Raw genomic sequence first — 22,116 nt, 5'->3', positions numbered from 1 at the left:
GACAGCTCCCCACCTCTCCCCTCCCCTCCCCTCCTCTCTCTCTACCTCCTCCACTGTGTAACCCTGAGGGTCTCCTTCTATTACCATGCAATTTCCTTTCTCTCTCCCTTTCCCTCCCATCAGAATTTCTTAAAACTAGAATTCGTGGTTAAAATGAAACTTTTTTTCCTTTTTTACTTAAGAAATTTAAATATTGCTCTCCTAGAGATCAGCTGAACGTAAAGTCAGGAAAATTATTTTGGATATTTAAATATATGTAAAGTTCTAAGGATATCCCAGGGATATCTATGAAGGGGATCTACCTGCCAGATTTTCAAAAATTATTATGTTAAAAACACTCTTGAATTTTATCAGAGACAATGTGATGTACTGTGGACAGAACAGACTTTCAAAATTTCAAAATATTTGGTTTCAATTTCTGATTCTGTCAAAAAGGAAGTGGCAACTTCTGAGTAAATGCAGAAAAATCAATAAGTTTAGCAAGTTTCCTGTCAAGAGGTTGCTGAGGGGAAGTAGCTATGGAGAAGACAGAAGGGTGGGGTACATGGGGGTAGGTTAGTAACTCATCCTGAGAAGTGGGAAGAGCAGTACAGTTGAGACATACATGAATATGGGAAAAGGAGTATTATCTGAGATTAGGAAAGAAAAATTTTCTTTCTCTTTTTATTCAGAAATAGAGGGTCTGTTTTACTTCCAGCTACATCTGAACACTGTGGTGTAGTGTGGCTGTGTCTTCTATTAATCTATTCAAACAAGAGACAGAAGTCTTACTATGTCAGAATTTCTGCTATATTGTTATTTTCCCCAGATTGAATTGCTGTAAGGCTATTTCACAGCCTAGGGGATGTTTATATCATCAAATTTAGATATAGATGTTTAAAATTTCAAAGAAATATATAGAGAGATGTGTTACACAAATGATGAGAATAGTCATGAAATGTGTTTATAGTGTGTTTATTTTTCTTTCCTTTTGTACCTGGCTAAATTCACATAATCTGTTATATTTTTCATCTCAGATTTGAATTGGATATACTGGACACTTAGGCAAATCTTACATTTATTTAGAGGTCTCTTAATCAAGCAGGTGCATAGCTAAGAACTAGATGATAAGAAAAATGTGATCTGAGTTATGAGAATTGAAGTTTGCCATTTCAATTCTCAAAAAATTTGCTCTAATTGTCTCATATTTTATGCTTCCAACCATCTTGGTTCTTGGCTTCCCTTCTCATGTCTGAGAAGTTGTAAGTATTAAGTAAGTGTGTTGAGGACATTTTTTTATTTGCCAAGCTTAATCCTTCACAGCTGCTGCTGTGTCCTCAGAGCACACTTGGAGGGCAGAGATCATAGTTATTCAGGAAAAGATGCATAAAACATATGTTAAAATTGTAGCAGTTTTGTGTGAGCCTCACGTAATTTATTTTTGATTGGTTGAATTTATCAGGTTTTGTGCTCTGTTATTATTTTGCTTTTTTTTTTCTCTCCCGTATAGGCCAGTTATGCCTGTTACATTGAATATGAAAATGGCTATGCCTTCTTGGTAAGTTAGAATTTACTTATTCAATCAGAACTCTTTAGTTTTTCATTACAAGTGCTTTTGTGTATAACAGTCTTTATTTAGTTATTTTTTTAATTGCAAAGTTACAAACATTAACCTTATTTAAGGTTTTATGCTTTAGATCTGTGAATAAACATAAGGAATTATATAAACAGAAACATGAATAAATGGGTACATAGAAATATTTTGGGAAAATATCTTTCTGTTTGATAGGCCTTTGTTGACTTCAGTCACCAAACCTCTGAATGATCCGATGTGGTTCACTCTAATTAAGCCACAGTCTCTTTATCCTTCCAGTTTTTTCTCCTTCTGGAGAGCTGGTTAATTTTTAAAGAAGCCACTTCCCATTCTCACATTTGTTGTTTACTTTATGGTCAGGAAGTAGGTTTAGTTTCTCATTTCTCTTTATTATCTTATATGATTTCTCTCTGCGGTTCTCTGAGACTCTTGTCATCAGGTGTTTCCAAAAAATGATGGCTTTGACATTTTGTCTTCTACTTCAGCTTCTGCCACTATTTTACTGTTTGGGTGACCACAGGGTCCAATTTAAGTGGCCCATTTACAACTTGACTGGCTTCCTAGTTCTTTCACCTTTTCTCTTTCCCAGGTTTTTTTTTTCCCCCCCTTCTTCTTAACTTTGGTTATCCACTGTCATTCCTGGAGTCTTGTCATCTGAAACTGTCTCATCTCTGAAGTTACTTAATTCACCCCTGAATAGTAACATAATAATTGCATATCCATTGGGTTTATTTCCTTGTTTCCATACTGTTTATTCTGAGACCTCATCAGGACCTCCAGTCTGTTGTCTTTGTCCCACTACTTTTTCTACCCACCCTCCACTTCCCTTTTTATCTACTTTGGATTCCATGAATGTTTCCAAGTTTCTACGTACCTTATTTTATCTCTGTGTCTGACAAAAATCCTGATCCCTGAACTAAAATTTCTACTAATGTTGTAGAGACCATAATGTGAGCATATAACCAGATAGAGAAGTAGAGAGAGCAAATGGAAGATTTTCCTTGATTTCTGGTTTGAGGTGGTTATAATGCATAATGGGGAATGAATAAAGATCACTATAAGTACTAATGTTTGATGGGTATGAGGTGGTACATACAAGAGTAACATGATACAGAAAAGGAATCATTCCATTGAATTGATTTAGAATACAGAAAAGGATAGGAATGGCTGGAATTTATTACAAAATTTTCAGGATTGAGGGTTGAAATACCAAGGGGTTGTTTTTGGGTTTTTTATTTTGTTTTTGCTTTTGCTTGAGTGTAAGGTTAGACTAATATTTTAGGCTCTTCTCATCCTAATATTATGTGACACTGTGACTTTTTAACATTAGCATCTGAATCTAGTTAGAATGAAAGGAACATACAGAAGGTCAGAGTCATGTGTTTTAAGTTAGTTGTATGACCTCTGTAGACATATTAACGTGAGTTTCAAGTTGTAGAGGGTTATCTTTGGTCAGTGCTTTTTATACACACTACCATGAATTTAATAAAACATCCTTGCCAAGAATAGACGTTTTCAGAATCGAATGGTTCTTTAAAGGTTTGGCCTCATTTTCTAGGTTTGATATCATTGGACTTTCACCAGATGCTCAGGAGGATGAACCTGGAATTAAACAAGCGGCAGAAAATGGTAAGTATAGAAAATTTTTGTAACAGCGAAGGCATCGCTAAATGCTTTTATTTGACTGAGTAATTACATTGATACTGATTAGATATGACCCAGCTATATGATCTCAGGAGGTTGTGCTGTTTCCTTCCTTTCTGATCACTCTGACTGGTTTGCCGCCATGTCTACGTGGACTCAGTTGTGGTTGATGGAGGTGAGGTGGATGGGGAGGAAGCATTTGTCAGTTTCAGCTCTGTCAGATATAAGAATTTTGCTTTGATTCACAGAGTAGGCAAATGGAGAAAATAGAACAGTGTTTAGTAGTTGTGGCTAGTTCTCTTCATTAAGGAGATATGAAATATGATAAAAATAATGATGTACAGAACATAATGATATAAGGTTAATAAAAAATGAAAATGATATTAAAGTTGAATATTAGTGTCACAATAATACATATCACGAATTAATTAGCTGTTCATAAACTAGGTATTTCTCCTGTAAATTGTCTTCACTTAACGCTTTTGTGCAAGTATTAGCTAAACTTTACAGAATCTCCAAAGTCAATTTTATGGGTAGTATTGCATTCTCCTTTATGAACATAACTCAGCTTATTTTGTGGGTGAAAGCATAAGAACATTAACTTACTGAAAGTTTGATAGTTTGTAAAAATGCACAGACGCATGCTTTCCTTTTACATGTATGAGCCGAATTATTTACAGGTAGAACAATGTAATGATTAGGATTGACTTCAGAATAATCTGGGTAGTGGCTCCTGGATGGTGGCATCAGCAAAACAATTGTGACTGTGAATTGATAATTAGAGAATTAAGGTGATGTAGAATGATCAAAGGAAGGATCCCAAGGAATTATTTCATTACTCTTCATACTTTTGTAGTTGTTGAAATTTTTAAAAATAGAATTAGAAACCCAAGCCTAGTAAGAGTCTTAATCTTTTTTAAAGAACTGTTATGATCTTTAAGAAAGAGAAAATACATTCAAAAGACATTGGATGTTTGGGAAAATCCAATGAATACTGACTTTTATTAGATCATCAGAAGTAGATCAAAGCTATCCTAGAGTTAACATTTTTGTCTAAAAATAACAGATAATAAAAATATATATCTAGATATTAAGTGTTGGACCCTATGGAAAACCGGGAGGGGCTGAGTAGGCCCTGTGGAAAAGACAGGTGGGCCTCATGGTTTCCAGAATGAGAGAAATCCTGTCTTGACAGTGGAATTGGCCCATGAAATACTTGTCACTGCTTTCCTTTCCAAGCCACCAGTTACTGGAGAGAGTAAGAATCAGAGTTAGGGGAAAAAAGGCAGAGAGAATGTGCTACTGAAAAAAGCAGAGTGCTCCATTGAGGTTCTCGGAAGTAGTACTGCTCCTGCCCTTAGGGTGAAGGTCATTGAAATTAAAACCTGCCTCTCCACAGCTGACTGCTGTCATTGTGCCTTGTCCAGAGGCCTTTACCTCAGCCACTGGGTGTAACTGTAAGGAGCTAAGCTTTGTGAAACTGAGGGAAAAACTCTCAAGTGCTTCCTGACTGACTGGTAGTAACGTTCCTTGAGCCCAGCCTCTGCTGCCCTCTGCCTCCACTCTCCTAGAAGCTGGGCTGTTTCTGCCCCTTTGGCATCTTTTGATCTCCAGCTGCGGCTGTGCGGTTTCCCCCTAATCAGTCCCTCATACTTCTTAACAGTTCCTTAAGCCTCATTTCCTGGTGTCTAACACATTATACTGTGCTTTTCAAAATAGTTAGAGTACCCTTGCTTTTTTATACTAATTCTAACTAAAGAACTAATTTTATGTAAATCAAAAATAACTTTTAATTTGGACATTTTTTGGTATTTTAATAAAAGCAGAGTTGTCGGGAGCTGCCCTGCATGCAGACGCCTTTAAGTCCTGATGCACTGGGGTTCTGAACAATTATTGCCTCAATCTGACATGGTAGTGCCAGGTTGCACTAATTTGGGCGTCACCCCAGTTCAGATAACAAGGCGTGGCTCTAGGAGTAGGCGTCACCCACTGGGGTTGAGTTACACTTATCGGTTCCTTTGTAATCCTATCCCTTTGCCCTTGTTGGGATAGAATGTTCCATGGAACCTCCCCTTGTGTGTCCGCTATATAAGAATAAAGAATTCCAGTGGCTCGCTCTCTTTCCATGGATCCTTAAGGTCGGAGATTTTGAAAAGATACCTCTGTATATTTGCCTGCTTTCTTTGTTGTTTTCTTAAGTTATTGGAATAGTCAGATTTTGTGAACCCAGCATTAGGTCGCCAGCTAAGATAGATGGCAATACAAAAGTTTTTTGTTTTTGATAAAAAAGGAAATATAAAATCAGAGATTCTGATTTTTTAAAAACATGAAAGAATGTATGTATGTAAAACATCAGGCAGATTTGTAAAATGTCAAGTTATCCATGAAACACAAGATTAATAATAAGGAAAAAGAAAATTCCAGGAGTTGTTAAATACTTATATTTGTATGGTGCATGTCAAGGTATGTTGTAGAAACAAAAGTACTTATTTGAAATTCTTCCCTCATCAATTATTTACTGACTATAGGAAAATTTTACTGATACTTTTAAGAATTAGAATGAACAGTTTTAAATACTGTAAATCACAAAACATGTAATCCTATATGCTATTTAACTCAGGTGTCACAGTGGCACACACCTGTAATCCCAGAAACTCAGGAGGCCAAGTCAGGAAGATCCCAAGTTTCAGGCCAGCCTAGGCAACTTGGTGAGACTCTGTCTCAAAATACAATAATGATATTTGTTTTAAAAAAAGGACTGAGAATGTAGCTCAGTGGTAGAATGCTTGCCTAGCATGTGTGAGGTCATGGGCTTACTCCTCAACTCTGGGAGAAAAAAAAAACAAAAACTATATGCTATTTTAAAATGATGACTTTTAGGTATAAATGCCCTATAGTTTTTTAAGAGAAATATAAAATGTATATGAGCAGAATTAACCATGAATTAAAACGTATGCATACACCCTACCCCCTGTTGAATCATGGGCCTCATGCATGCTAGGCAAGTGCTCTGCCACTGAGCAGTACCCCAGCCCTTATTTTATTTTGAGACATGGTCTCACTAAGTTGTTCAGGTTGGCCTTCAACTTGGAGTCCTTCTGCCTCAGCCCCCTGAGTGGCTGGGATTATAAGAGTGCACCACCATACTGGGCAAGAATATCCACCTCTCAATGAAGAAAGAGTATTACAAAGTGACAAGAAATTGTTGAAATTTTAAGTTATACAGCACCTGCAAAATCTGAGAAGTTTCATAATGAAAAGACATTCTGATTTTGTGTTTTAACTGAGTGCTTCAGGTTTTTCACTCATTTTCACCTTGAATATACTTAGTGCTTTTCTACTATTTTTTTTTTCCTATTTTATATTGCATCTCTGGGCTTAACTTTGAAAGCATTTGTGATTAACTTTCTTGTTTTTAGTAAAAGCTTTGATAGATCAAGAAGTGAAGAATGGCATTCCATCTAACAGAATTATTTTGGGAGGATTTTCTCAGGTAAGTTAAAGTTTGAGTGGTATGTCAGTACCATCAGTATATTTATCTAGAAATCTGAGATTTCAGTCATTTTCTATGGAAGAATTATAGAATCTTGATGGATGTTAATGCTGAATTAAGTTTGGATTAAAACTAGTTAATTTTCACTTTAGATACATTTTTGCTTTCCTAGTTTTCTGTGTCCTTAGCAATAACCTTTGTCTTTTAGATTGTCTTCAGAATCAATTTATTAAGGAAACTGATTGAAACCTGAAATGTATTTTCTTAAAATAACAATAACAACACTGTGGTTAGGTTTTTAAGTTAACGCTATGTACCCTTTTAATTAATTAGAACTCTGATAATACAGGCATAAGTCCCTTGTTCTAGGTGACTTGGACTAGAAACAATAGGTAGATGATGAGAGAAAAATAATGTCTTTCCCTTTTTTGTTATATAAAAATAGGTTTTAAATATAAATGTGTAAAGTTTATTTTGGTATCTTTCTTCCTGTCTTTACTTTTTCTCCGCCTTGTACTTTTTTAACAGCCACGGTTCCCTTGTGTTGGCCTCATGTCTTTACTTCAGCTTTTCACCTGTTTCCATATCACCTGTCCTAGAATGCTCTAGCTTCTAATCTATAAATCTTCTAAATCAGCAACTGAGTGTTCCCTTACTTAGGCTAATGACAGAATTCTAGAATTATTGAGAGAATAGAATTCAGTATAAACATAAGATTGTTGATACAATACAGTAAAAAGGAGTTACTGATAAGGTGTTTGTTGAAATAATGTGCATAATACACATCTTGACAGAAACATAAGACACAAAAATTAATGCTTGATTCAAAATATGAAGTGTACCTGGGAGTCTTGTCTATTTGAGATTTATTGATAACAGCCTACAGAAAACAATCCCTAATACCTATGTGTGGAATGATGGAACATCATGAGTTTAAGCAAGAAGGATTAAGTTAAGAGTCTGTAGTAGGGCTGGGGATGTGGCTCAAGCGGTAGCGCGCTTGCCTGGCATGCGTGCGGCCCGGGTTCGATTCTCAGCACCACATACAAACAAAGATGTTGTGTCTGCCGAAAACTAAAAAATAAATATTACAAAAAATTTCTCTCTCTCTCTCTCTCTCTCTCTCTCTCTATCTGTCTATCTATCTATCTATGTATCTATCTATCTTTAAAAAAAAAGGAAAAAAAAAAGAGTCTGTAGTATCATAACAGGGAGACCATGCCTAAAAATAAAGTATGGACTCAGGAAGTAGCGGGAACCTGGAAAGCCATCAGGACTTTTCTCTCCATCTTCAGCTTTCTTTGTCAGCTCACTTGCCTCATTTGCTTCTCCATCATTTGTTGGCCATCTTAGCTCTTGCAGCTTGTAGTTTTTCAGCTCTTGAGTTTACATGTTACAGTTCCAGCCACACAAAGAGACTGCCTACAGTCACTGAATCCCAGTTCCACAGTTCCTGGGAAAACAACCATCAGTGTCTGGGATGTCCCTAGCAGTGGAATATGGGCACAATCAGGGTGATAGGCATCTAGATGGCTGCAGGATTATAGTTCCCAGGACATGGGATGTTTTGAACCGGGTGGGCAGATACTCTAAAGATGTCTGCTACACTGTCCTTGTTATCTTGATTCCCACTTTTAGAAAATAGTACTAATTTAAGACAAGATTGGATTTTAGACCTGAGACTTCTCATAAGAGAAAATGATAACTAAGTTCAGAATATTCCTAAGGCATGCTGTAAATAGTTTACTATACTATTTATTGTCTGTGTCTTGACTGGGTAGTTGGTATGTTCTCTTTGGTGTAGAGAGCTGTGTGCATTAAGGGTATGCATTCCCACTGTTTGTCTGATTTGATTTGACATTGGCCACTCAGTTGATATCATCATGGACATCATTAATAACAAGAAATTTCCTACATTGTGTTAGCAGAGTGTGGATTTTCCATTGACTTTCCCTGCTTGCTTTCCAGGGAGGAGCCTTGTCTTTGTACACTGCTCTCACCACACAGCAGAAACTGGCAGGTGTCACTGCACTCAGTTGTTGGCTTCCACTCCGGGCTTCATTCCCACAGGTAGCCTGGTTTAGATTTCTGAGCTAAGAGGTAGCAGATAATGTTGAGGAGGTCATCCTTTTTATTTAAATCAAGAAACTTTATTTATTTATTTTAGCAGTTTTCGTTTTATAGCAAAATTGAACAGAAAGTAAACTTCCCATTGTGGAAATCCCACACCACAGTGGGACCTTCCTTAAAATCAATAGACCTAAGTGAGACATCATTACTACATGGTTTATATCAGTCATCCTTTTTAAATTTTATTTTATTTATTTTATCTTACTGTATTTTTTTTTTTATATTACCAGGGACTGACCCCAGTGGTGCTTAACTACTGAACCATGTTCCCAGCTCTTTTTTATTTTTTATTTTGAGACAGGGTCTCACTAAGTTGCCTAGGGCTTTGCTGAGTTGTTGGGGCTGCCTCGGCCTCCCAGTGACTGGGATTACAGATGTGTCACCATGCTTGGCTCAGTCATCCTTTTTAAAAAAAGAATTTCCTTGGGCCTTTGTAAAGTGTTACTAGGCTTTACCTACACACTCTTTATTGTCTTTATTGTGGATTGCATAGAATGGAATAAGAAATAAGCCTTAGGTCATAAATCTTTTATTTGATTTATATTTTATATTTTAAGGGGTATATGGAAATTAGGGCTATTTTTTTAATACACAGAACTATTTTTTAGTATCAGGGTTTGATAGCAGAATTTTACTATAGAATATAATTTCTAAATATTCAACAGTGAAGCAATATATAAGACACATGGGAAATGTAGACATTATTTTCAAATTCTTTTTTTTAGGGGGGGGGTTGGTGCTGGGGGTCAAACACAAGTCCTTGTGCATAGCAAGCACACGACCACTGAGTTATTTTCCCAGCCCCAAATTTATTTTTAAATCTAGGGTTTTGTCTTATTATTATTTAATAACTCTTTGGTTTCTTGCACTTACTAGGTATTGTTTATTAACTGCTTATTAAAATCAATTAAATAAAACTGAAAAAGAACATGATTAATCTAATGTATCCTAATAGATATTAATTACTTCTCATATCAAGACACTGAAAATATAGAAATGAATTAAGATGTAATAGATTTCAAGAAATGGGTTCATTGGGAAGATGTGTTATAAAACAAGGCAATCATTCTATAGAATTTTAAATAAAGAGACCTGGAGAAGAGAGGAAGGAATTTTATTTCTTTGGCCAAATATCACCTGAAATAATAAGTAATAACATGTTTGTTATTACTCTGTGTACAGTTTTAAGTATCTGGCATAATGCTTTATACATGTGACTAACTGGTACTTTTATTCTGTTTTGCAGAGTCCCATCAGCGGCCCTAATAGAGAGCTATCTATTCTTCAGTGCCATGGAGATTGTGATCCTTTAGTTCCGCTAATGTTTGGTTCTCTTACTGTTGAAAAACTAAAGACTTTGGTAAATCCAGCAAATGTAACCTTCAAAATCTATGAAGGCATGATGCACTGTTCATGTCAACAGGTAGGTATCTGGAAACAGTGATCAGAGTCATAGTTGCAACTTCTTTATGTGATATTTTTAAGATCAATAACATTTGACACTTGGGGACTTAAAAGAGTTAATGAGTTCAGTTTAAATCTTAGGTTAGCAAGACTTCAAACGTTTATTCACTAAAATTCCACAAATCCCTCATTGTCCATCACACATAAAAATCATACAAAAAGCAAAAGTGAATAATAAATATTCCCTTTTAATTATTAAAATTTAAGGTTAATTAATTAACACTTAATAGGAGAAAGATGTTTATCCAAGTATCTAACAGGAAACAGAACATGATATGTGCTCTAGTAGCAGTTTTTGAAAACTACCCTGCAGTCATCCAGGTGTGGTGGCACATACTCTGCTACTGTGGAGGCCAAAGCAGGAGGATTGCAAGATTGAGACCAGTCTCAGCAATTTAGCAAGACCCTGACTCAAAATAAACAATAAAAAGGGCTGGTATAAGCACCCCTTGGTTCAATCCCCAGTACCACAAAAAATTTAAATAAATTAAAAAATAAAAAAGTGGACTGGGGATGTGGCTCAAGCGGTAGCACGCTCGCCTGGCATGCTGTGTCTGCCGAAAATTGAAAAAATAAAATATTAAGAAATTCTCTCTCTCTCTCTCTCTCTCTCTCTCTCTCTTTAAAAAAAACATTATTATAAAAAAGAAATAAAAAAGTATCCTGGGGGCTCGGGATGTGGCTCAAGTGGTAGCGCACTCGTCTGGCGTGCGTGAGGCACTGGGTTCGATCCTCAGCACCACATAAAAAAAATAAAATAAAGATATTATTTCCATCTAAAACTAAAAAAAATTTAAAAATAATAAAAATAAAAAAAGTACCTGTAACTAAGTGTGGGTGGTACACACCTGTAATCCCAGCTACTGAAGGCTAAGGGAGGAATAAGGAAAGTTCAAGGCCAACCTGGGCAATTTAGGAGATTATCTTAAAATAAAAAGGGCTAGGGATATATTTTAGTGGGTTTAATCCCTAGAACCACAAAAAAAAAAAAAAAAATAGTGCCCTGAAAAACTGAGACAGGTGAGATTAATTTTATTTTAGGAAGTGCTGGTATCATAATAAAAGAGCTGGATTTTGAGGAATGAGCAGAATACAGATAGGAAATATGCAGGTAAGGTCTATAGGGCAATAAGAAAAAAATGTCCATTTTGGCCAAAGTTTTATGAAAAGTTAGATGTTGTAGGACAGAAGAGACAGGGAGCGGCTTGTTCTCTAGACAGCAGGAAACCATCAGTGTTGATCAAAGTGAGAGATGTGATGTAATCTACATGCCAGAGCAGGTGAGAAGAACTCCTATAGAATTTAGAAGTTAATTCTATATGTAGGAAAGTAGGAGGTTTCAAAGAGGTCCCAGATTTTTTAGCTCAGATGCCAAAGATGCCATCATAAAGTAGGTACAAGGAGCAATTTTAGAGTAACAGGCAGGAGATAATACTGAGTTTTGTGACCATTTTGAGATGTACCCCTACTGTATCAAAATAGGGTGTTAGAAATACTTGTCTGTAGCTCAAGCCTATAAATGGAGACTTGGAATAATTACCAGTATTGTGGATCAGTGAAGAATAGTGTACTCAGAACCTCATCATCAAAAAAGCTGAGAGAGAGAACTTTGGGGGATACATTTGAATTCAGGCTAAAGAAAAGAGGAGTAGGTGTTTGAAAGTATGGGGGAAGAGAATTTCTACAGGAAAGAGCAGTATCACGTATGTCAGAGGATTAAAGAGAGAGAGGCCAGGAAGGAACTGTCCAGTGTTAAGCCATCTCTGACCTTGGTTGTTTGGGAAGGAAAAGCCAAACTACAGTGGACCATGTGACGTAGATGGGGAGACGAGAAAGTAGAGAGTGGAATACAGACCTTTTTTAAAAAAAAAAAGTTTTGGTGAAGAGTAGGAAGTCTCATTTTTAGATGGGAGAAAGACCTGTGGTGAAGGGAGGATGCAATAGAAAAAAGATAATTGAGAGGAGGAAGTCTGGAGGATCATATAGTAGAATTAAGACTATAGATGAGTTGTACTACCATAGGAGAAAATACTTGAAATCAAAATAAAAGAGAATAGGTGAATGTAAACAGATGTCAGGGTAGAAAAGAGATTATTTATTTGAGAGCTTACATTAGATGCTTTTTCAGTAAAGTAGGAGATGTGATCATTTGATAAGAATGAAAGCGGGGGTGTGGTTCAGCGGTAGAGCGCTCGCCTTGCACGCACATGTGAGGCCCTGGGTTCCATCCTTAGCACCACATAAAAATAAAGAAAAAAGATTGATGGCTAAGCAGTGAAATAGTCCATGCAACACTGTTTTATAGCCATTCAGCCTGGTTAATTCACTTGCTTTAGAGATAAGTCATATTACTACCCACTTTTTCTTATCCAGAAAGACAAGGGGCTTGATATCCTATGAAATATTGAGTGCACTGAGAGGGGAGAGGGAGGTGCTGGCATCCTAAGTACCCAGGAGGGACTGAGGGTTTAGAGCATCACAGGTACCCTGCTTTTTTTTGTGTGTGTGTGTGGTACCAGAGTTGAACTCAGGACCATTTGCACGCTTCTTTTCTGAGTGACTAAATTATAAAGTTGAAGGTTCTCTGTATCAATGATTTGTGGAACGGTGAGGCCAAGGCCTTCAAGTGTAAAAGGCAGGAAGTGGGTTTGAGGGAGATGGGAAAACTGTGAGCCACACTCAACGCAGGAGGCTTCCAGGAGGAAGTTTGTTCTTATATTCAGATCCTTCCAGGCCTATCTTAGGTATGTTCTTTCTTTCTGATGGTTAGTTGTATATAATTCCTTATTAAAGGCACAAAATAGTTTATGCTATAGATTTAGCATTTCATTCTAATGAGGGAATGGTAAAAGTGAGACTTGATTGTCAGTTACTATGCACTTACCAAGTCTTCTTGGTATATGTACTGTAACTTCTAAACTTCTACATTCCCCAGTGCTTTATTTTATTTAAATATCAGAAAATGTAAACCATTTTCATGGAAACTAGATAATAATCAGAAGCTATCATTTCAGTATATGATGATCATCATAGGGTATGTTATGAAATTTCTATTAAAGCCTCATTTTTCTTTTAATTTTTTTTTTTTTTAGTTTTTGATGGACCTTTATTTTATTTACTTAATTTTATTTGTGACACTGAAAATTGAACCCAGTGCCTTATACATGCCAGGCAAGTGCTCCACAACTAAGCCACAAACCTAGCCCTCATTTTTCTTTCATGTCTCTTTATTATAGAAATAAAAATGAGACTTCAGCTTACCTATGTTCCTACTTGGATTTCATTAATGACATTTTAGTGAGGATTTAATTTCTGACTTACGTTGCTGCTGACTAATTTAACTTTATCTCAAACAGGAAATGATGGATGTCAAGCAATTCATTGATAAACTCCTACCTCCGGTTGATTGACATCACTAAGAGGCCTTGTGTAGACGTACACCAGCATCATTGCAGTAGAGTCTAAACCTTTTCCCATGCTCAACTTTAAAACTTTTAATGTTTGCAGTGTTGAAATGTTTTGCAGATACACACCAATGATACAGACAAAATAATGGCTCCTCCGTGGGAAACCTAGGATCTTTTAAGTTTCTATACATGTATTTGTATACGATGATCCAGACTACACTAGTATTAAAATAGGTGAAGCACCTAGCTTCTTTTTCTTAAATGTAATTGAGCAAAATAAAATACTACAACCAAATTTTTTATCATATCATTTGAAAATTACTAGTATGCTTGACAAAAATTTGTTTCAGTATAAACAAGCAAACAAGATATAAACAATTTATGCATGCTGTGACTTGGTCTATGGATTTATTCCAAAATTGCTTAGTCACCATGCAGTATCTGTATTTTTTAATATATATATATTCGTATATACATAATGATGGTAATACATACAATTAGATGGTGTTACATTATTCCTGATAATAGGGATAATGCTTATAAGTGTCAACAGAGAATAGTGTTGCTCTTTTCAATTAATTGCCCTTTTATTTGGGGGACCAGGCTGTTCTTTTCCTTGATATTATTTCTATTTAATATTCTTTTCTCTCGAGAAAAATAAAAGTCCTTTCTTTCTTGATTGTCCTTCAGTAGCAAACCAGTTATTGCTTCCTTGCCATAGACATCTGAATCACTGACATAGGATATTTAAGATCAATGTATGCTTTAAAAGAAATTGAACATTATTTAAACTCCCTGTACTACATATTTCAAAAACTATACCTTAGTCCAAATTTAGACCTGTTTAGTTATTAGAATATTCAATCAATAAGAACAATTCTGTCTGTAGTTTTATTTTTTCTGTAAACAACTGAAAGACTAATTAGGTCATATTTTGGCATTTTCTGAAATATTTGAGATTGATCTTAAAAACTGGTTTCTAAAATGATTGGGTCTTATAGCATACGGTTTAGATTTACTTTTTCTCTCTCTCTCTCTATATATATATGTTTGAAACCAACTACTACAGAAAATGAGCTGTCCATTAGAAAAAGTTGCTTTATTTTTGTCTGCCAGTGTACTTATGTGAAATTTTCAGTTGAGTCAAATGATTTTTAAAATTATGCCTGTAATCCCAGCAACTCTGGAGGCTGAGGCAGGAGGATCACAATTTCAAGGCCAGCCTCACCAACTTAGAGAGACCCTAAGCAATTTAGCAAGACCCGGTCTTCAAAATAAAAAATAAAAAGGGATGAGGATAAAGCTCAGTGGTAAAGTACCCCTGGGTTAAATTTTCAATATCAAAAAAGCAATTCTTTGGTTAATATGCATTAGATTTTCCAGATTACTGATAAAAAATATTTGAAAACAAATTTATGGGTAATAAAAATTAATCAGACCCCCCCTATATATATGATGTAGTACCCTCACAATTTAGTATATTGCAAAAATGTATGCTTAATATTTCTGAACTGTTAATTTTTTTTCTGTACTCCAACTGACCAAAACAATGTTAAGAATGCATCTTTATAAATGGGTGCTAATTGATAATGGAAATAATTTTGTAATGGACAATATAGGATGTTAATAATGAAGCCATATGTTTATGTCTGGATTTGAAAATTTTAAACAATCATTTACTAAGTCATTTTTATTTTAACTTGAAGAACAAAAACTGTTTAATTTCAGTAATACAAATCAGTAAGATCTTATTTATGGCAAGAAATATTCCGTTGAAATGTTGTGCTGTAACATGGGAAAATGTCGGTGTTTTTCACAGTTTCTATAAATGTGAAATAAAATTTAATTCTGACTTTTCTGTGACTTTTTTTTTTTTTTTAGTAGTAGTTTAACATTTGGGCTTATCTTGAAATAGGTGTCTGAAATGCAAAAGAGGAAGATAACAAGGTAATTACAAGAAAAAGCATTGGGAAACAAACTCTGATGTTGGTGTTACTGACTTGGAATGGAACCAGGCCTGAGAAATAATCTGATGTTATTTAATTTAATCTAAAAGAAAAACAAACACCCACATTTGGCTTTCAGACTTCCTAACTTGTTTAAAAAGTTCTATTTGGTGTTTTCCTTTTGTCTTTTCCTTTAATGCAGTATTCACTGGAACTTTTAAATTAGGATCACAAATCAGTTATCCAAATATTCCTATCATCCAAATAGATCTTGTCAGCTGGGTATGGTGGTGCTTGATTATAATACCAGCCACTTGGGAGGCTAAGGCAGGAGGATCAAAGTTCATGTCAGTCAGCCTCAGCAACTGAGCAAGATCCTATCTCAAAAAAAAGAGTTGGGGATATAGCTCAGTGGCAGAGCACTCCTAGATTCAATCCCTAGCACTTCCCTACCCCTGCCCCGCCAAACAGTTTTTCTCTTTCTAGTTCACCATTGGCATCTAACTTTTCCCAGTACTGGAATCCTTTCTGTTCTAAATAGTCTCTTAGTTTCTGCTTTTGAATACTTAAAAGTGACCAGTGTACCTTTTGTTTAGTCTGTTAAAATTTTACATAGTTCTAATTATAAGAGAGTTCTATAACAAAAATATGTGTGCAACTTCGGTTCTTATGGATTTATCCTCTACAGCACCTTATTTCGTGTGTGTGTGGATGGAACCCAGAGCCTCACACATGCTAGGCAAGTACTCTACCACTGAGCTGTACCCTAGCCCTCACGGGATAATGATTATTTCATCAACTTTTTTTTTTGAATTTTTATTTTTTTTAAATTTTTTATTGTTGGTTGTTCAAAACATTACATAGTTCTTGATATATCATATTTCACACTTTGATTCAAGTGAGTTATGAACTCCCATTTTTACCCCGTATACAGATTGCAGAATCACATCAGTTACACATCCATTGATTTACATATTGCCATACTAGTGTCTGTTGTATTCTGCTGCCTTTCCTATCCTCTACTATCCCCCCTCCCCTTCCCTCCCCTCCCCTCTTCTCTCTCTACCCCCTCTACTGTCATTCATTTCTCCCCCTTGTATTATTTTTCCCTTTCCCCTCACTTCCTCTTGTATGTAATTTTGTATAACCCTGAGGGTCTCCTTCCATTTCCATGCAATTTCCCTTCTCTCTCCCTTTCCCTCCCACCTCTCATCCCTGTTTAATGTTAATCTTCTTCTCATGCTCTTCGTCCCTACTCTGTTCTTAGTTACTCTCCTTATATCAAAGAAGACATTTGGCATTTGTTTTTTAGGGATTGGCTAGCTTCACTTAGCATAATCTGCTCTAATGCCATCCATTTCCCTGCAAATTCTATGATTTTGTCATTTTTTAATGCAGAGTAATACTCCATTGTGTATAAATGCCACATTTTTTTTATCCATTCGTCTATTGAAGGGCATCTAGGTTGGTTCCACAGTCTTGCTATTGTGAATTGTGCTGCTATGAACATCGATGTAGCAGTGTCCCTGTAGCATGCTCTTTTTAGGTCTTTAGGGAATAGACCGAGAAGGGGAATAGCTGGGTCAAATGGTGGCTCCATTCCCAGCTTTCCAAGAAATCTCCATACTGCTTTCCAAATTGGCTGCACCAATTTGCAGTCCCACCAGCAATGTACAAGTGTACCCTTTTCCCCACATCCTCGCCAGCACTTGTTGTTGTTTGACTTCATAATGGCTGCCAATCTTACTGGAGTGAGATGGTATCTTAGGGTGGTTTTGATTTGCATTTCTCTGACTGCTAGAGATGGTGAGCATTTTTTCATGTACTTGTTGATTGATTGTATGTCCTCCTCTGAGAAGTGTCTGTTCAGGTCCTTGGCCCATTTGTTGATTGGGTTGTTTGTTCTCTTATTGTCTAATTTTTTGAGTTCTTTGTATACTCTGGATATTAGGGCTCTATCTGAAGTGTGAGGAGTAAAGATTTGTTCCCAGGGTGTAGGCTCCCTATTTACCTCTCTTATTGTTTCTTTTGCTGAGAAAAAACTTTTTAGTTTGAGTAAGTCCCATTTGTTGATTCTAGTTATTAACTTTTGTGCTATGGGTGTCCTATTGAGGAATTTGGAGCCCGACCCCACAGTATGTAGATCGTAGCCAACTTTTTCTTCTATCAGACGGCGTGTCTCTGATTTGATATCAAGCTCCTTGATCCATTTTGAATTAACTTTTGTGCATGGCGAGAGAAAGGGATTCAGTTTCATTTTGTTGCATATGGATTTCCAGTTTTCCCAGCACCATTTGTTGAAGATGCTATCCTTCCTCCATTGCATGCTTTTAGCCCCTTTATCAAATATAAGATAGTTGTAGTTTTGTGGATTGGTTTCTGTGTCCTCTATTCTGTACCATTGGTCCACCCGCCTGTTTTGGTACCAGTACCATGCTGTTTTTGTTACTATTGCTCTGTAGTATAGTTTGAAGTCTGGTATCGCTATACCGCCTGATTCACACTTCCTGCTTAGCATTGTTTTTGCTATTCTGGGTCTTTTATTTTTCCATATGAATTTCATGATTGCTTTCTCTATTTCTACAAGAAATGCCGTTGGGATTTTGATTGGCATTGCATTAAACCTATAGAGAACTTTTGGTAATATCGCCATTTTGATATTTCATCAACTTATAAAAACATATGTTCATAGTTGTGATCAGAGCTTCATACTATGTCTGCCAATAGTTAACAATAATTGTATGTATATATAAGTTTTGGAAATTGGCCTGTTATTACAGTCTCTTTTTTAAGTTGTAGATGAATACAATACATTTATTTTATGTATTATTTTTTATTTGGTGCTGAGGATTGAACCCAGTGCTTCATACATGCCAGGCAAGCACTCTACCTCTGAGACACAACCCCCAGCCCTCACAGTCAAGTATCACAAGTTCTTGATAATTTTAAAAGTAGATATATGGCATATTCACCACCCTCCTAATAAGTCCCATGAATACCATTTTATTTTGTAGAAACTACTAAAAAGCAAGATGTAGTTTCTTAAGTATTTCATAAGATCCCAGGTCCTATACTAAGCATCCTTTTCTTCCCCCTTTGGTGCAAGGATTGAACCCTGGGGTGCTCTACTAAAGAGCTGTACCCTTTTTTATTTTGACACAGATCTTACTAAATTTCCAAGGCTGGCCTTGGATATGTAATCTTTCTGCTTCAGCCTTCCTAGTCACTTTTTTCAGGATTACAGGTGTGGGCCACCACTCCAAGTTATACCAAATATCTTATATCCTTTATTCATATAATCTTCTCATCAACCTTATCTCCATTTTACTAAAGAGGAAACAGAATGGAGCTCTTAGGATTCAAATTGATGTGCCTATTCCATGGTCTTTACCACCTTGCTTTGTGCCCCAGCGGGGTAACTTAAATGTTTTTTAAACAGTGTATTTTATATGATCAAAACACTTAGAAATGCTGGGTAAAAACGGAGTGCAGTGTTGCCTACCTGTGATCCCAGCAGCTCAGGAGACTGAGGCAGGAGGATCTCAAGTTTAAAACCAGCCTCAGCAATTTAGCAAGACCCTGTATCTAGATTCAATATCTAAAAAGGGCTGGGATGTGGCAGAGTGGTTAAGTGTCCCTGGGTTCAGCCCCAGTACCAAATAATAATAATGCTAAGTAAAACTATGATGCAAATCATATCACCATATAGAACTTGTAATTTCCAGTGACCAGAGAGAACTAAAAGAACAATTCATGGGGGCAAACTTAACTTTGGGCTCAGATGAGGTAAGATGTGGACATAATGCACCATTATAAAGCAAGGACACTTTCAGTGGGTGCACAGAAGGTAAACTAGAAAAAAAGTCTGATCCCTAGCACAGGAAAATAAAAGGAAACTTGTGTGTTTTGTTGTGGATTCTCTGTTGGAAAAGAAAAAGGATCTTCCCCCTGAACTTTTATAACGAAAAACTTGTCTTCACATGTATTTGGGCTGTGAATTTCTCTTAAGTTATGTGGGCTGGCAACACAAACGTATAAATTAACAATCTCCTCAGACCAGAATTGGAGGTATAGTGTAGTTAGTAGAATGCTTGTCTAGCACGGAAAAAAAAAAAAGAAGAAGAAGAATGTGCCTGGACTAGCTCTGCTCCTAGAGCACCTGGGAGAGGCAAACACAAAAACTTTTGAGTGACAGCCTCAAAACCTAAATTCGGAGACTGCACAAACTTAGCCCTGTCAAAAGTGAGCTCCAGCTGGGCATGGTGGCGCACACCTATAATCCCAGCAACTCTGGAGTGCTGAGGCAGGAGGATCATGAGTTCAAAGCCAGCCTCAGCAACTTGAGCCGTAGGCAACTTAGCAAGACCCTGTCTCTAAATAAAATACCAAAAAAAGAAAAAGCACTGGGGATATGGCTCAATGGTTAAGTGCCTCTGGGTTTAATCAATCCCTGGTATCCAAAAAGACAGTGAGTTCCAACTGGGCACATGTCTATAGTCCCAGCTACTCAGGAGACTGAGGCAGGAGAATCATTTAGATCCATAAATTTGAGACCAACCTGAGCAACACACCCTAAAAAAAATTAAAAATTACAAATTATTGTCTACCTACTACAAATAGGTAAAGATTAAAGGATGATTAAAATCTCAGGATCTTGGAGAAATAGGATTTTTAGTAAGTATGAGAAAATAAGTGAAAAACAATAAAGAATAACATCAAACTTTAGATGGGGCAAAGGGGAGGGTGGAGGGGCAAAGGGATAGGAAAGATGGTGGAATGATATGGACATTATTACCCTAGGTATATGTGTGATTGCACAAATGGTGTAACTACTTCATGCACAACCGGAGAAGTGAAAAATTTTGCTCCATTTGTGTACAATGAATTGAAGAGCTTTCTCCTGTCATGTATAACTAAGAATAACAACATCAAATGAAGATTTGAAAAGAAAAGTTCTAGAAATGAAAGCCACTTGTAAAACATCTGGAAAAGCTGCAACATATCTGAAACACTCAAATGTCAAAAATAGAGTAGCTAAATAAACTGAAACATAGACACAACTTCGTGCAGCTATATATAGAAAAAAATGAGTTGGCAACACTCATACATTGCTGGTGGTACTGAAAATTGGTGCAACCATTCTGGAAAGCAGTATGGATATTCCTAAGAAAACTTGGAATGGAACCATCAATTGACCCAGCTATCCCACTCCTTGGTTTATACCCAAAGGACTTAAAATAAGCATATTACAGTGATGCAGCCCCATCAATGTTTATAGCAGCTCAATTCACAATGGAACCAAACTAGATAACCTTCAACAGATGAATAGATAAAGAAAATGAGGTATACGTACACAGTGGAATATTATTCAGCCTTAAAGAAGAATGACATTGTGGCATTTGCAAGTAAATGGATGGAGCTGGAGAATAACATGCTAAGTGAAATAAGCCAATCCCCCCAAAACAAAGGTCAAATGTTTGATATGTGGATGTGGATCCATAATTTTGGGGGGTGGCTAGGGAAGAACGGAGGAACTATGAATTGGGCAGAGGGGAGGGAGGGGGGGTGTGAGGGTAAGAGAGATGGTGGAATGAGATGGACATTATTATCCTATGTGCATGTATAATTGCACAACCAGTATGATTCTGCATGGTACACAGCCAGAGAAATGATAAGCTGTGCTCCATTTGTGTACAATGTGTCAAAATACATTCTGCTGTCATGTGTAACTAGTTTGAACAGCAACAACAAAAAAAAGTAGGAACAACCAAAATATCTGTCAACTGATGAAATGAAACAACAAAATGTGGTATGGTATATCCATACAATTGATTATTTATTGAGGCATAAAACAGGATGAAGTACTGATATGTGCTACAACATGGGTAAACATTATGCTGAGTAAGAAGTCAGACACAAAAGACCACATATGATTCATTTAGATGAAGTATCCCAAAGAGGAAATCTGTAGAGACAGAATCAGAGATCACCAGAGAATACGGTGCCGCAGCCGGCTGCAGCAAAATAACCGGGGGGTGACGAATAACTTGTGTACGTTGATACAGCAGGAGTAGGAGCCGTTTATTGTAGGACAGGAGCAGTATTTATACATTCCACACAGCTTATCTAATTAGCATAAACTAGATACATCAGTCAACCAATAAGGAATTTCCACACTTAATGGCTCGGTTTTGTTACTTCTCAAACCACTCCCTCTGACATTTTGCCAGGCACCATCCAGACTTGTTTACGAACTTTAACATTCCCCTGACAAAATGCCAGGTGTTATTTTGACTTATTTACAGACTCTAACATTTCCCCCTTTTGTTTAATTTAAATAACGACCATAGTGGTTTTTACAGAAACACCATAAATAACCTGCTACAAACAGAAAGGGAGGATACAAAATGCCACAATACCAAGCCAATTGATGGCTCCATGCAAGAAGCCCTTGGAAAA

The 22,116-nt window shown here is 36.5% G+C and overlaps 1 protein-coding gene across 2 annotated transcripts in view; it reads left to right on the top strand.

Annotated features, from left to right (window-relative positions):
- The window catches only part of Lypla1 (lysophospholipase 1), a 34,367-nt gene extending 18,804 nt beyond the window's left edge, over nt 1-15,563 (top strand). For both annotated transcript variants that reach the window (XM_015485791.2, XM_048782897.1), the window contains 6 exons: nt 1,490-1,537; nt 3,132-3,202; nt 6,637-6,710; nt 8,679-8,780; nt 10,087-10,263; nt 13,661-15,563. In XM_015485791.2, the coding sequence (XP_015341277.1) occupies nt 1,497-1,537; nt 3,132-3,202; nt 6,637-6,710; nt 8,679-8,780; nt 10,087-10,263; nt 13,661-13,714 (519 nt within the window). In that variant the 5' untranslated portion in view covers nt 1,490-1,496 and the 3' untranslated portion in view covers nt 13,715-15,563. The remainder of the gene's footprint in view (nt 1-1,489; nt 1,538-3,131; nt 3,203-6,636; nt 6,711-8,678; nt 8,781-10,086; nt 10,264-13,660) is intronic.
- Nucleotides 15,564-22,116: the final 6,553 nt, after the last annotated feature.

This window comes from Marmota marmota, unplaced genomic scaffold, assembly GCF_001458135.2.
Source record: "Marmota marmota marmota unplaced genomic scaffold, marMar, whole genome shotgun sequence".
Classification (NCBI taxonomy): domain Eukaryota; kingdom Metazoa; phylum Chordata; class Mammalia; order Rodentia; family Sciuridae; genus Marmota; species Marmota marmota.
This window is presented reverse-complemented; position numbering and strand designations above follow the sequence as displayed.